Below are 14,928 nucleotides of genomic sequence, written 5' to 3' on the forward strand. Positions count from 1 at the left end.
AACCGACCATTACATTGGCACAGCAATATCTCCCAGATTTGAGGGCCATATATATTCCAGGCTGTTAGAACTTGGAAGTGGATCACCTATCCAGACAATTCAAGGATCCAAACGAATGGTCCCTTCACCCGGAAGTTTTCAAACAGATCATCCACGAGTGGAGGTGTCCACAACTGGATCTTTTTGCTTCATCAACTAACTGCAAGGTCAGCCAGTTTATCTCACACACCCTCATCCATTAGTGGAGGGGACGGACGCCTTGACCCATCCTTGGGTTGTGCAACTGGTCTATGCCTTCCCTCCAATTTCTTTAATCCTAATGAGATTGTTGACAGAGAATTTGACAGTCATCACAGTATTACCATACTGGCCTCGCAGACCATGGTTCTCTCTGGCAATGGATCTCAGCGTGTGCCCATTGATCACTCTGCCGGTGACTCCTCATCTCCAGTCGCAAAGGGATATCCTACATCCGCAACCATCACGACTGGCCTTAGCAGCCTGGAGATTGAAAGGCAGGGGTTACAAGAGTTAGGATGTTCTCCAGAGGTTATTAGAACTTTACAGAATTCCAGAAAGGGATCAACCAATGTCATCTACTCCAGAATATGGAATAGGTTCATGAGCTTTGCAGCTGGAAGTCCGTTTGACCGTAGTGACCCAAATGTATCTCAAATCCTGTCTTACCCCTAATCCGGATTGGATTGGGGCTCAGCCTAAGTTCGCTTAAGGTGCAAGTTTCAGCCATCTCTGCTTTTACCCAAAAGAAAGGGGCAGCAAACCTGCTGGTGGAGCACATCACGAGAGCAACACTAATGCCGCCTACACACGATCAGACATTCCGACAAAACCGTGGATTTATTTCCGATGGATGTTGGCTCAAACTTGTCTTGCATACACACGGTCACACAAATGTCGGAAATTCCGAACGTCGAGAAAGCGGTGACGTACAACACGTACAACAAGCCGAGAAAAATGAAGTACAATAGCCAGTGCGGCTCTTCTGCTTGATTCCGAGCATACGTGGAATTTTGTGTGGCGGAATTGTGCACACACGATCGGAATTTCCGATAACGGATTTTGTTGTCGGAAAATTTGAGATCCAGCTCTTAAATTTTTGTTGTCGGAAATTTCTACAGCAAATGTCCGATGGAGCCTACACACATGGTCGGAATTTCCGACAACAAGCTCATATCGAACATTTGTTGTCGGAAATTCCGACCGTGTGTACGCGGCATTAGACTCTGCCCTCCCAAGAGAAATGGGTTCACTCAATGGGACCTGGCAGTAGTCCTCAATTTTCTAGCAAACCCTCCTTGTGCTCCGACAGAAGATTGTTCATTATGGGATATCACCTTAAAAACGGCTTTCCTAATAGCCATAACTTCAAGGGGATAGGGTGTCGAAACTCCAAGAATTGGGGTCAGCCGAACCTTATTCCATGTTCTTCCCAGACAGGGTTATGCTGAGACCATTGGATCACTTTGTCCCAAAAGTGGCATCGATATTTCATCTCTCCAGTGAATAGGTGCTTCCAGCCTTCTCAGCGGAATCAGAAGCTGATCTGCACGACATGGACATTCCATAAGTCCTTAAAGCCTGTTTCCAGGCTACTTCACAATTAGACGTTCTGACAGACTTTTCATCCTACTTACCAGAAAATTTAAAGGGAAAGAGGCCTCGGCCACAAACATCTCGGCCTGGATAGTAAAAACTATTCACTGGTCATATAGAGCGGCCGGGAAGGATCCTCCGGAGTTGGTTAGAGCTCACTCAACCAGGGCGATGTCTTCTTCTTGGGCGGCACAAGCAGAAGTGGAGACAGTCTGCAAAGCAGCTAGCTGGTCATCACATCATACGTTCTTAAAACACTACAGGGTACATCCAGCAGCTCCTACTACAGTAGAGTTTGAGAGGAAAACTATCCAAGCTTCTATGTCTCTATCACACTGTGCTGCACTGAAAAAAAAGTACTGCATGTTTACTTTTTCTCAGTGCACCCCAACGCAACACAGTGGTGTGAACTGGCCAAGTATGAGACAAGACATTTTGTCTCGTCTTGCAATGGGACTGCAATGAAATAGCCACCCAACACACTTCTACTGCACCTGGTGTGAATAGGCCCTCAATCAGTGAAGGTAAAGGACAATTTCTGTTTACTTTATGAGGCTTGTTCATCACGTACTGAATTTAGGAGCGGTTTAGTCTGTCATACAGGAGCCTTTAGATTCACTTTATAGCTGAACTGCACTTCCTGTTTCCCTTACTACAGAAGCTGGCGCCTGCACCTGAAGCCGATTTATGAATCGGCTAGGGGTTCCAACATCGCGAGATCCCTGGACAGGCAAGTAGTGTCCTTATATTAAAAGTCAGCAGCTACAGGATTTGTAGCTGCTGATTTTTAATTTTTTTTTTTACAGACTGGAACTCTGCTTTAGGGTAAAATTTTAGACTATAAGGCACCACTTTGTGTGCACCAAATACCTTTGAAAAGCCCAGATATTTCCATGTAAAAGTATCATCACTGGGTTAAATACAGCCTGTGCAGAAAGCACAGCTGTAAGAGGGACCACCCACTACTGGGGGAGAATACAAGACCAGTCACCGTGTACAAGAAGAGAGAGCCACAGTGGACAGTCTTTATTACAGAAAGTTCAGAGTTGCTGATTACTGCCTAAATCGGATAGAACCACACAAAGAACACCTAGATTAAAGTAAGTTTACACATGACTCTTGTGGTAAGACAATATTTGTTTAGCCTAGATTCAGCTTTAAATGATCCAGATATCTTGTATTTTTAGTTCCTCATGGAATTAATTACTTTAATTTTATAGCCTTTGTGCTGGACACACTTCACCAAACCCCTGAATCCTACTCCACTGGGCATTCAAACTATTAAAATGTAACTGTTATTTCAATTGCTTCTTTAAAACTCATTTTGTCTATTAAAACTCACTAGACCCTTTCTCATCTTATCTCAAAATGTAGAAGCAAAGTACTCTCACCTGGCTCATTTCTTCGATACCATTCCACAGCTCTTTTTTTTCAACACAGTAAAAGAATACAAAAATAAGCGCTGCTAGGAGGATATAGAAGAAATAAGCCATATAAGACTAGTTTGTCAGTAAATTCTGAATGGCAGTGAGAGACATGTGAAGTGGGGATATCAATAAACAAAGTGAATTTTAAAAGAGAAATATAAATATAAATAACAGTTACTTTTTAAAAATTGCATGTCCAGTGAAGTAGGATACAGTGGTTTGGATACAGCGGTTTGGTGAATGCAAAGTCTATAAAATTAAGTAAATACTTAGCATGTGTAGCATACCAGGGAGACTATATTGCATAACAGAGATATTGTACTTCTGTACATCCTAATTTTATGTAGGAATGGTTATGCAAACAAAAGTTTATTAATTGTAATTGTTTTAATTATTATTTTTTAATTTTACATTGCATTAAACTCTTTTATGTTGTTCTTATTATTCAATATTATGTATATTCATGACTTAGGGCTCATTCACTCAGGCGGGTGCCTAGTCGTAGCACACGAAGAGCAGTTTGCGCTTAACTGCACGTCTGCCTTCATTTTGTTAAGTGCTGCGCAAACTGTTGGTGCTATATAAATCCTGTATAATAATAATGTAAAGCATTGGCTGTGCAGACTATCCCACACAGCTGAGTTTATCGGTATGCAGGGATGGTTGGACAGACCAGAATGCATTGTCCCTGAGTACCTGTCAAACCTGGTTTTGAGTCTGTATAGCTGTTGCGTATATCCATTCACTTTATAGAAGATGCCTGCACCCAGCTCAGTGCTAATACAAAAAGTAAACAATTGGCTCTTCATGCTCTGTGGGGGTGAACATCTGTGTGATTGAGCCCCTTAACATACAAGTCCTAACGTGACAGTATACATATGGCCCTCAGCGGGCAGATTTATGACTTTCTGGAGAGCTCTGATAATTACATAACAATTAAGGTAATCTTTTCACTCTTGGGGGATGAACATTACCTTCATTCTTGCACATCAAAGAAATAATCACTTCTACAGACATGACTAGAGGTCGACCGATATATCGGCCAATATTTGGGGTTTTTTAAAGCGGGGGTCCACCTATCTATCGTTTTTTTTTTTTTTTTGAGTTCATTCACAAACTTTTCCTCTCAGCATTACATACTCACATATTGTGTGTAATATGTCCGCCTGTGTCAGATTTCGTCGGAAAGAATAACTTATATTATTCACTGCAGGCGGTTTCCATCTTCATTGTGGGCATTTGAAGCCCACAAGCATTTATTTCCTGGATGTGGTGAATGCTGTGCTCCCAGCATTCACCGCTCGTTCCCGCACATGCTCAGTGGCATCCTGGGAAGCCTGAGACTAGCTCCCAGGAGTCTGGGAGAGGCTAGAAACACGCCTACTCCCACGGGAGGAGAACCAGGAAGTGCAAAGAAGAATAGAAAAATAAAAGGTAATTACGGCGATTTAAATTTTTTTAAATGGCATGTCAGCATCTAGGCAAGGAAGAGAATACATACAGATATTGTTCAAAATTTGGGTGGAACTCCGCTTTAATTAATCAGCATCGGCCGATTGTGCTGATAAAAAAGGCCGATTATAACTTCAGCGCGACTTGCAAATGACTTCTGTAATAGAAGTCAATGCAAGTTGCCTAAAATCTTCAGTGGAGCTACTTGTATGTCCTCTCTGGGCAGCCTGCCAAGTCTGATAAAAGAACCAAGAAGAGATACAATGTTTCTACTTATCAATGAACTGAACTCAGTGTGTAGGAGTTCTCAGTTTAACCATTTAAAGACTAAATCTTTTCTGACACTTGTTGCTTACAAGTAAAAATCCTGTATTTTCTGCTAGAAAATCACTTAGAACCCCCAAAAATTATATATGTATATATATATATATATATATATATATATATATATATATATATATATATATATATATATATATATATATATATATATATATATATATGTATGTATGTATGTATGTATGTATGTATGTATGTATGTATGTATGTATGTATGTATGTATGTATATATATATATATATATATATATATATATATATATATATATATATATATATATATATATATATATATATATATATGTATGTATATATATATATATATATATATATATATATATATATTTTTTTTTTTTAGCAGAGACCCTAGGGAATAAAATAGCGCTTGTTGCAATATTTTATCTCACATGGTGTTTGCGCAGCGGTCTTTCAAATGCTATTTTTTAGGAAAAAATACAGTAATGAATTGTTTTTTTTTTTTTTTTATCTAAATTATACATACAAGTGAACTGATTGGAGGTTTGTTTTGTTTACTAAATGTTTAAATATAAGAAATTTTCTGTATCAATTATTAATTAAGGCTGCTTTCACACTAGAGCCGGTGTCTTGCCGAGAAAGTTCCCTCGGCGGATAAGTTCCCCCCCTGTACTGCGCAGGCGCAGCGCAGTATGAAATACTGTCAGCCGCCGGAGATAGTCAAAGCTCAAACTCTTCAATCAGCTGTACACGGCGCCTGCGCCCTAGGTCCAGGTTCCTTCCCCACCATCCAAGTGGACCTAGAGGGGGAATCTAAAAGAGCCGAGCGAAGCGAGGCCGTGCCCGAAGCGTGGCGAGCGAAGCGAGCCCGCGAGAGGCACTCTTACAGGCGCCGTGTACAGCTGATTTTCAGCTATTCCGCTTCGGCTATTTCCGCCGGATCCTACTGCGCAGGCAGAACACCGGCAGGTGTTGACGGTAAAATGCAGCTAGTTTTAGCTGCGTTTTACCGTCATTTTAGCAGCGCTATTCGGCTGCTAGCGGGGCGCTTATAACCCAGCTAGCGGCCGATGAAATGCGCCCGTGAAGCGCCGCTGCCGAATCGCTTTGCAGGCGCTTCGGCAGCAGGGCGCATTCATTTCAATGGTCAGGAGTGGTATACACCACTTCAAAGATGCTGCTTGCAGGACTTTTTTTTTTTTAACATCCTGCCAGTGCATTGCCTCAGTGTGAAAGCACTCGGGCTTTCACACTGAGACTGCAGGGGAGCCGTTTTGCAGGCACTTTACAGGCGCTATTTTTAGCCCAAAAGTGCCTGAAAAATGCTCCAGTGTTAAAAAGGGTCTAACTGTTAGATTTTATGAGATGAAGGGAAAAAAAAAAAAGAAAAAAAAAAAATCGGCCTAACATATCGGCCCAAAAAAAATCGGCATCATATATCGGGATTTCTAAATATCGGCATCGGCCAGAGAACAACCCATATCGGTTGACCTCTAGACATGACAAAGGCTGGCCACAATGTTTACAAACTGGTTTGCTTTTGCAAGGTTAGCCCCTTGATTATCATTAACTGGATATCACACATCATAAGCTACCTTGGAGAGGGACAATCATTATGTATGGTATGAATCACTGTCAGGCAGAAGGTTAAAAGGTGCAAACCCCTGGCTGTCATTCATATCCATCCATCACTAGTTATCAAGTCGTTAACTTGAATGATGGTGCAGGACAGGTGTCCTGATAATTCACTGACAGCATATGCTTGCGCTGAGTTTATGATTAAGCAGTGAAGCAAGGATGGGTGAAAGGCTGCATTAACATGGGCAGTTAGCTAAGGCACGAATCTACTGATTTTTGCTGCTGGGATTGACAGTTGCGTGCAGGTAGCAGCGGCCATAAAGCCCTTACACTGCAATGACAGGCTGTCAGCGGCCTCAGTTATTTTGTTTGCACATGCAGCAATCATCTACCATGATCATGGTTGGATGCGCTTTGTGTGGGTCTGGGATTCGTACCATGGCTAAACGCTCAAGCGATTGTATCCTAACAGCTCCAAAGGCATGCACCTTTAACAAAGTCAAACTGCCCCATTTTTCTAACCTAATAGGTTCCCTTTGAAGACAAAAAAAAAAAAAAATGTTGCTAGCAAAACACGTGTGGCTAATTTAAAAAAAAAAAAAAAAAAGCACCCTACAACAAATACATTTACCGAACTCAAGAGATTAGAAGTGGGGTACCTATTTAATGGATATTAAAGTTTGACATAATAAGACAGCAAAATGCTGAGTTAGCCAACATTATACGTATAGTGTTTTTACAGCTAAAGTGAACTACAGTTTAGTAAATCTGTACTATCGGATGGAAGTCTTGTAAAATGAAGTGGTACTTTGGATGTGTCACTCTGCTACAAAATATGGCGAAGGATGTGGATCTTCTCACAGTAAAAATGCCCAAAAAAGCTAGAAAACAACCCTGTACAATAATGAGCATTACAAGATGGGGCTCTCATCACCATCCTGCCATTCAGATACAGGCCAATGACACATCATTGCTTTTGTGCTAACTGCCCAAAATTCTCATCTCACCAGCTTCTGGTTAGGCTGTTCCAAGACAAGCGGTGCTCTACCATTTGGTGCTTCTGAATTACAGCCTGGAGATAGGGGTAGTTCTCACTACTGATAGCTTTACCGACTGCCTCCACTCTTCCTGTAAAGAAAAAAAAAATAGGATTACTTACTCTGTTAGTTTATTACAAGAAACTACATGAATGCGAATTAGGGAAGAAAAAAAAAAAGTAAGAAAATCCTCCAATTGCTGATTTTGGTATAGCAGTGTAAAAAATACAGTTTCACAAAGCCACCCGTATGCTACGAATTTCTTGAAAGAAAAGTCAGCTAATCTAACATTTGTTTTCCTAACTGACAATTATGGCATAGTTTAAATTTTCAAAAAAAAAGTTTAAGACGTAAATGTCAAGTCATCTGTTGTAGAAGTTTTAATATACTCCACCATTAAAAAATTATTTAGAACCCACAAAAAACATATAAGGCAAATAAAGGACAAAGATAAAAAGGCTAAAAAATGTTAAGGGAAATATTTTATTGTTCAAATATTTATATGTGTACTGTTTTTCCTACCAAAGAATCCGTGATTCTGGTTGAACATTATGGTTATACGCCAGGGACATGCAGTCAGGTGAGGCAGAGCCTCACCTGCCATGAACATAAAAAAAAAAAAAAACCATGATCGATCACAGAGACCCCAAATTTGGGGCACATTTCACCTATGGTTCCTGAGATATGGGGCTCAGAAGCTTCAGTTGTGTTCATAAGTTTACATACCCTGGCAGAAATGATGATAAACACAAAAACTTTTCTTTCACTCATGATTAGTGTTTGGCTGAAGCCATTTATTATCAATCAACTGTGTTTACTCTTTTTAAATCAGAATGACAACAGAAACTACCCAAATGACCCTGATCAAAAGTTTACATACCCCAGTTCTTAATAACGTGTATTGCCCCCTTTTAACATCAATGACAGCTTGAAGTCTTTTGTGGTATTTGTGGATGAGGCTCTTTATCTTCTCAGATGGTAAAGCTGCCCATTGCTCTTGGTAAAAAGCCTCCAGTTCCTGTAAATTTTTGGGCTGTCTTGCATGAACTGCACGTTTGAGATCTCCCCAGAGTGGTTCAATGATATTGAGGTCAGGAGACTGAGATGGCCACTGCAGAACCTTCACTTTTTTCTGCTGTAGCCAATGACAGGTCGACTTGGCCTTGTGTATTGGATCACTGTCATGTTGGACTGTCCAAGTACGTCCCATGCGCAGCTTCCTGGCTGATGAATGCAAATGTTCCTCCAGTATTTTTTGATAACATAATTTGTGATGGGACCTCTGCGCTACTAAATAACCGTGCAATAAGTGAAAATTCAAATGTGTACAACAATTCAAAAAAGTGATGCCGCAAAATCAATAGTGCACACTGTATCACCATAAAATAAATGTTGTAAGTAGGATTTCGCGCAAACACATGTAAATCAATAATAATCATACATAAGTGTTGACTGGTGTGTCACGTGATCTGTGTACAACAATTAATTATAAATCCATTCCAAGTGTCCAATAGTGGTGAAATGGTAGGTAAAAGTAAACAATAATGTGATCAATCAGCTGTGTGAAGTTGCTTTAGTGATGGTGTTTCCAAAAATTCAATAACAACAACTAGACTCGTTCCCTCTGTGTAAGTGCTCCCAATGCCCTTACCTCAAGGGGCTTAAGATAAAGCCTTAATAAGAATGTAAAGTGGTGATCAGGGGATGCCTGTTCTCCAAATTGCCAGGTGATGTCCACTGGTTCCAGGTGAATGGATGCCTTGGCCGCTTCTTAATGGGAGTAATTCTGTATCCTGGACTCCAAGCCAACAAAACGAGAGAAAAGAAAGGGGGCTCCCAATGGTGTAGTAGGTTTTTTTAAAAATCCAATTTATTAAAGTAAAAAAGGTTCATAAAATAACATCCACACTGTGTGTACAGTGTGGAGCGGTGACAGGAAAAGATGGCGGCGGAACGCCGTCACCTGGTGCAAAACTTCCGGTTCACAGTAACAACACCCGGGGTCAAAGCAGCGTCGAGTGTTGTGCGTGATTCCTAGCTGGATCCTACGCGTTGCGTCACGTGACCTCATCCCTGATGAAGTCACAAGGTCACGTGACGCAACGCGCAGGATCCAGCTAGGAATCACGCACAACACTCGACGCTGCTTTGACCCCGGGTGTTGTTACTGTGAACCGGAAGTTTTGCACCAGGTGACGGCGTTCTGCCGCCATCTTTTCCTGTCACCGCTCCACACTGTACACACAGTGTGGATGTTATTTTATGAACCTTTTTTACTTTAATAAATTGGATTTTTAAAAAACCTACTACACCATCCCTGAACAATTTTCCTGGCAGTTGTGGCTGAAATCTTAGTTGGGCTACCTGACCGTGGTTTGGTTTCAACAGAACCCCTCATTTTCCACTTCTTGATTAGAGTTTGAACACTGCTGATTAGCATTCTCAATTCCTTGGATTTCTTTTTATATCCCTTTCCTGTTTTATACAGTTTAACTACCTTTTCCCGCAGATCCTTTGACAATTCTTTTGCTTTCCCCATGACTCAGAATCCAGAAACGTCACTGCAGCACTGGATGAAAGATGCAAGGCTCTGTCAGGAGTCCAGAAACTCATTGACCTTTTACACACACTAATTACAAGCAAACAGATCACAGGTGAGGATGGTTACCTTTAATAGCCATTCAAACCCCTTTGTATCAACTTGTGTGCATGTTAACAGGCCAAAATCGCCAGGGTATGTAAACTTTTGATGAGGGTCATTTGGGTAGTATGATTTACAAGCCAAGCACTAACCATGAGTGAAAGAAAAGTTTTTGTTTCATCACTCATTCTCTGAAAAATGGCCAAGAAATCATAAATTCTGCCAGTGTATGTAAACTTATGAGCACAACTGTGTGTGTGTGTGTGTGTGTGTATATATAATATATATTTATATTATGATACAGGTTTTATATAGCGCCAACAGTTTGCACAGCGCTTTACAACATGAGGGCAGACATTACAGTTACATTACAATTTGGTACAAGAGGAATCAGAGGGCCCTACTCGTTAGAGCTTACAATCTAAAAAGGAAGGGTCAATTGATACAAAAGGTAATAGCTGTGGGGGGGGATGAGCTGATGGAGGAAGTAAAACAGTGTTAGTTAGAAGCAGGATAAGCTTCTTTGAAGAGAAGGGTTTTCAGGGATCGCCTAAAGATGGATAGATTGGGGGACAGTCGGACAGATTGGGGTAGGGAGTTCCAAAGGATGGGAGAAGCTCTGGAGAAATCCTGCAGGCGAGCATGGGAGGAGGTGACAAGGGAGCTAGAGAGCATGTGGTTTTGGGATGACCGAAGAGAGCGGCTTGGTTGGTATTTTGGGACTAGGTTAGTGATGTAGCTGGGGGCAGAGTTATGGATGGCTTTGTAAATTGTTAGTACTTTGAATTTTATTCCTTGGGTGAGTGGAAGAAAGTGGAGGGATTGGCAGAGAGGGGTGGACACTGAATGGTTGGTAAGGTGGATGAGTCTTGCAGCGGCATTCATTATGGACTGAAGAGGGGATAGTCTATGTAAAGGTAATCCAATGAGGAGGGAGTTGCAGTAGTTGGGGCAAGAGATAACCAGGGAGTGAATTAGAAGATTGGTGGTGTCATTAGTTTAAAAGGGGCGTATTCTGGAAATGTTGCAGAGGCTAAGGTGACATGATTTGGACAGGGATTGGATGTTGGCCTGAAAGGACAGTTCAGAGTCAAGGTTACCCCTAGCACCCTGGCATGTGATGTGCCATTGATCTTGACAGAGAAGTTAGGGGAGGGGGCACGTGGGGGAGGAAATTTTATGAGCTTGGTTTTAGATTCAGTTTGAGGAAGTGGTTTGACACCCAGACTGGTATGTCTGTTAGTAAATCAGTGATGCGTGAGGAGATTGATGGGGTGAGCTGAGGGGCAGAGAGATAGTTTTGGGTGTCATCAGCATATAAAGTAGTGAAAGCCATGGGAGGCTATCAGCTGACCCAGGGAGGACATGTAGATCGAGAATAGTAGGAGGTCCAAGTATATCTATCTATCTATCTATCTATCTATCTACACACATACCCTGTTTCCCCGAAAATAAGACCTAGCGTGACTGTCGGTGATTGCTGCAATATAAACCCTACCCCCCAAATAAGCCCTACCCTGTTTCCCCAAAAATAAGCCCTACCCTGAAAGTAAGACCTACAAGGACTTTAACTACAGCTTATTTGGGGGGTAGGGCTTATATTGCAGCCATCACCGACAGTCACACTAGGTCTTATTTTCGGGGAAACAGGGTATCTATCTATCTATCTATCTATCTCTTTATATACTATTTGGATACAGAGTACTCCGTTTTGTTTTTTTCGCATATATAGTTCACAGTTCTTATCATGGGTTAAATTTCTATTTTTTATTATTACTGAATTTATACTATAGGGTGTAAATTAATATTCACTGTTATAGGCCTTTTTTGGGTGGTATCTGGTTAAAGGTTGGCGCAGTCATCCACTAAAATTAACGTATGACATCTTTGCTGTCTTTTTATTCGGGGGTCTTTAATTACATAGTAGGCAAGGCTGGAAAAAAGACACACGTCCATCAAGTCCAACCTATGTGCGTGATTTTATGTCAGTATTACATTGTACTGCATATCCCTGTATGTTTCAGTCGTTCAGGTGCTTATCTAATAGTTTTTTGAAATCATTGATGCTCCCCGCTGAAACCACTGCCTGTGGAAGGGCATTCCACATCCTAACCGGTTTATCCCTATTGTGGGGTCACTAGTATGGTATTTGTACATTGAAATCATATCCTCTCTCAAGCGTCTCTTCTCCAGAGAGCACAAGTTCAGTACTCATAATCTTTCCTCATAACTAATGTCCTCCAGACCCTTTAGTAGCTTTGTTGCCCTTCTCTGGACACTCTCCAGTTCCTGATCATCCTTCCTGAGGACTGGTGCCCAGAACTGGACAGCATACTCCATACTGTGACCGAACCAGAGTCTTGTAGAGTGGGAGAATTATAGTTTTATCTCTGGAGTTAATCCCCTTTTTAATGCATGCCAATATTCTGTTTGTTTTGCTTGCAGCAGCTTGGCATTGCATGCCATTGCTGAGCCTGTCATCTACTAGGACCCCCAGGTCCTTTTCCATCCTAGATTCCCCCAGAGGTTCTCCCCCCGGTGAGTAGATTGCATTCATATTTTTGCCACCCAAATGCATTATTTTAAATTTTTCCAAACCTCATTTGCCATGTAGTTACCCACCCCATTAATTTGTTCTAGGGCTGGGAGATTTTCTTTAAAAAAAATCTTCGATTCTCTTAAAAAAAACTCGAGTCACGATTCGAATCAAGTTTTTTTTTTTTTTTTTTGGAAACTGCGCCGGTCCTGAGGCGCTGCGGGCATGAGCTTTTAGGCGAGGCCGCGGCTTCGGCCTAGTCCGCGGCGTCCGGCCTCGCGGACTAGGCCGAAGCCGCGGCCTCACCTAAAAACTCCTTGCCCTCAGCTCTTCAGGCCCAGCGCGGTGTCCGCGCCGGTCCGGAGGCGCTGCGGGCATGAGTTTTTAGGCGAGGCCGCGGCTTCAGCCTAGTCCGCGGCGTCCGGCTGTAGCTGCGGACTAGGCCGAAGCTGCGGCCTCGCCTAAAAACTCATGCCCACTGCGCCTCTGGACCGGCGCGGTGAAAAAAAAAAAAAAAAAAAAATCTAAAAAAAATCGATTTGCTTAAATTTTGAATCAATTTGACCTCTCAACTCGAGTCAAGATTTAAATCGATTTTTTTCCCAGCCTTAATTTGTTCAGATCATCTTGCAAGGTTTCCACATTCTGTAGAGACGCTCTGCCTAGATTAGTATCGTCCGCAATGGGGGACCCCATTTTCCATCCCTGCCCATTCTGAGTACTCCCCATTTATCACAACCTTCTGTACTCACCCTATGGTCCATGGCTACTGACCTTACCTTGTACAGTAAACATTTATAGGAAATTGTATCAAATGCTTTTGCAAAATCCAGATACACCACGTCTACAGGCCTTCCTTTATCGAGATGGCAGCTCACCTCCTCATAGAAGGTGAATAGATTGGTTTGGCAAGAACAATTCTTCAGGAATCCATGCTGATTACTGCTAATGATACAGTTGTCATTGCTAAAATGTTGTATATAGTCCCTTATCATCCCCTCCAAGAGCTTGTATCAATTAATGTTACTGTAACTTGTCTGTAATTCCCAGGACTGTATCTTGGCCCTTTTTTAAATATCGGTGCTACACTGGCTTTTCTCCAATCAGCTGGTACCATTCCAGTCAGTAGACTGTTCGTAAAAATTCGGAACAATGGTCTGGCAATCACTTGACTGAGTTCCTTAAGGACCCTCGGGTGCAAGCCATCTGGTCCCGGTGACTTATTAATGTTAAGTTTTTCAAGTCTATTTCTAATTCGGTCCTCTATCAGCCATGAGGGTGCTTCCTGTGATGTGCCATGAGGATAAACATTGCAGTTTTGGTTACTGAAGACCCCCCCCCCCCCCGATTCCCTTGTGAAGACTGAGAAGAATAAATTCAATACCTTCGCCATCTCTCCATTCCCTTCATCATTCTTTATGGGGCCAATATGATCTGACCGCCCTTTATTAATATTTATGTAAAGAATCTCTTGGGATATTTCTTACTCTCCTCCGCTATGTGCCTTTCGTGTTCTATCTTCTTAGCCGCCCTGATTGCACCCTTACATTTCTTGTTGCATTATTTGTAAAGTTGGAATGCTGATGATGATCCCTCAGCCTTGTATTTTTTTGAAGGCCTTTTCCTTTGCTTTTATATGCATTTTTACGTTGGAGTTAAGCCACCCAGGACTTTTATTAGCTTGTTTAAATTTATTTCCCATTGGGATGCACTGGCTAATACCCTTATTTAATATGCTCTTAAACCATACCAATTTCTCCACTGTGTTCTTTGTTCCTAAGATTTTATCCCAATTTGTATCTTCTAGCAAAGCTCGTAGTTTAGGGAAGTTGGCTCTTTTGAAATTCAGTGTCTTTCTATTCCCCTTATGTTTCCTATTAGTGTGATTTATACTGAAACAAATTGACCCAGGATCGCTGTTTCCCAAATTGCCCCGTATTTCTACATCCGTTATCAGGTCTGTATTGTTAGTAATCAGTAGGTCTAGTAGCCTTACATGATTGCGCAGTTCCTTCCACCGAGCCTATGTCTGGATAATTAAAATCCTCCATTATGATGACCCTTCCCAGATTTGCCACTAATCCAAATTGTGATAGGAGGTCCACCTCTGCCTCCTCCCTCTGGTTAGGGGGCCTATAGCATACTCCCAGTATTACTTTCCCCTTAGTTTCATCCCTTTGCAGCTCTACCCATATTGATTCCACCTCCTCCCTTACTCCCTTAGTGATGTCATCTCTCACATTCACTTGTACATAATTTTTGATATACAGGCATACCCCTCCCCCCCTTTTTACCATCTCTTTATCCCTGCGATATAGGGAATACCCTT

At 41.8% G+C, this 14,928-nt stretch overlaps 1 protein-coding gene across 3 annotated transcripts in view; it reads right to left on the minus strand.

Moving 5' to 3' along the window:
- Positions 1-14,928, minus strand: part of LOC141139951 (mitochondrial ubiquitin ligase activator of nfkb 1-A-like) — a 69,205-nt gene that overhangs the window by 17,366 nt on the left and 36,911 nt on the right. For all 3 annotated transcript variants that reach the window (XM_073626595.1, XM_073626594.1, XM_073626593.1), the window contains exon 3: positions 7,393-7,513. In XM_073626595.1, coding sequence (XP_073482696.1) covers positions 7,393-7,513 — 121 coding nt within the window. The remainder of the gene's footprint in view (positions 1-7,392; positions 7,514-14,928) is intronic.

This window comes from Aquarana catesbeiana, linkage group LG04 (assembly GCF_042186555.1).
Source record: "Aquarana catesbeiana isolate 2022-GZ linkage group LG04, ASM4218655v1, whole genome shotgun sequence".
Lineage (NCBI taxonomy): Eukaryota > Metazoa > Chordata > Amphibia > Anura > Ranidae > Aquarana > Aquarana catesbeiana.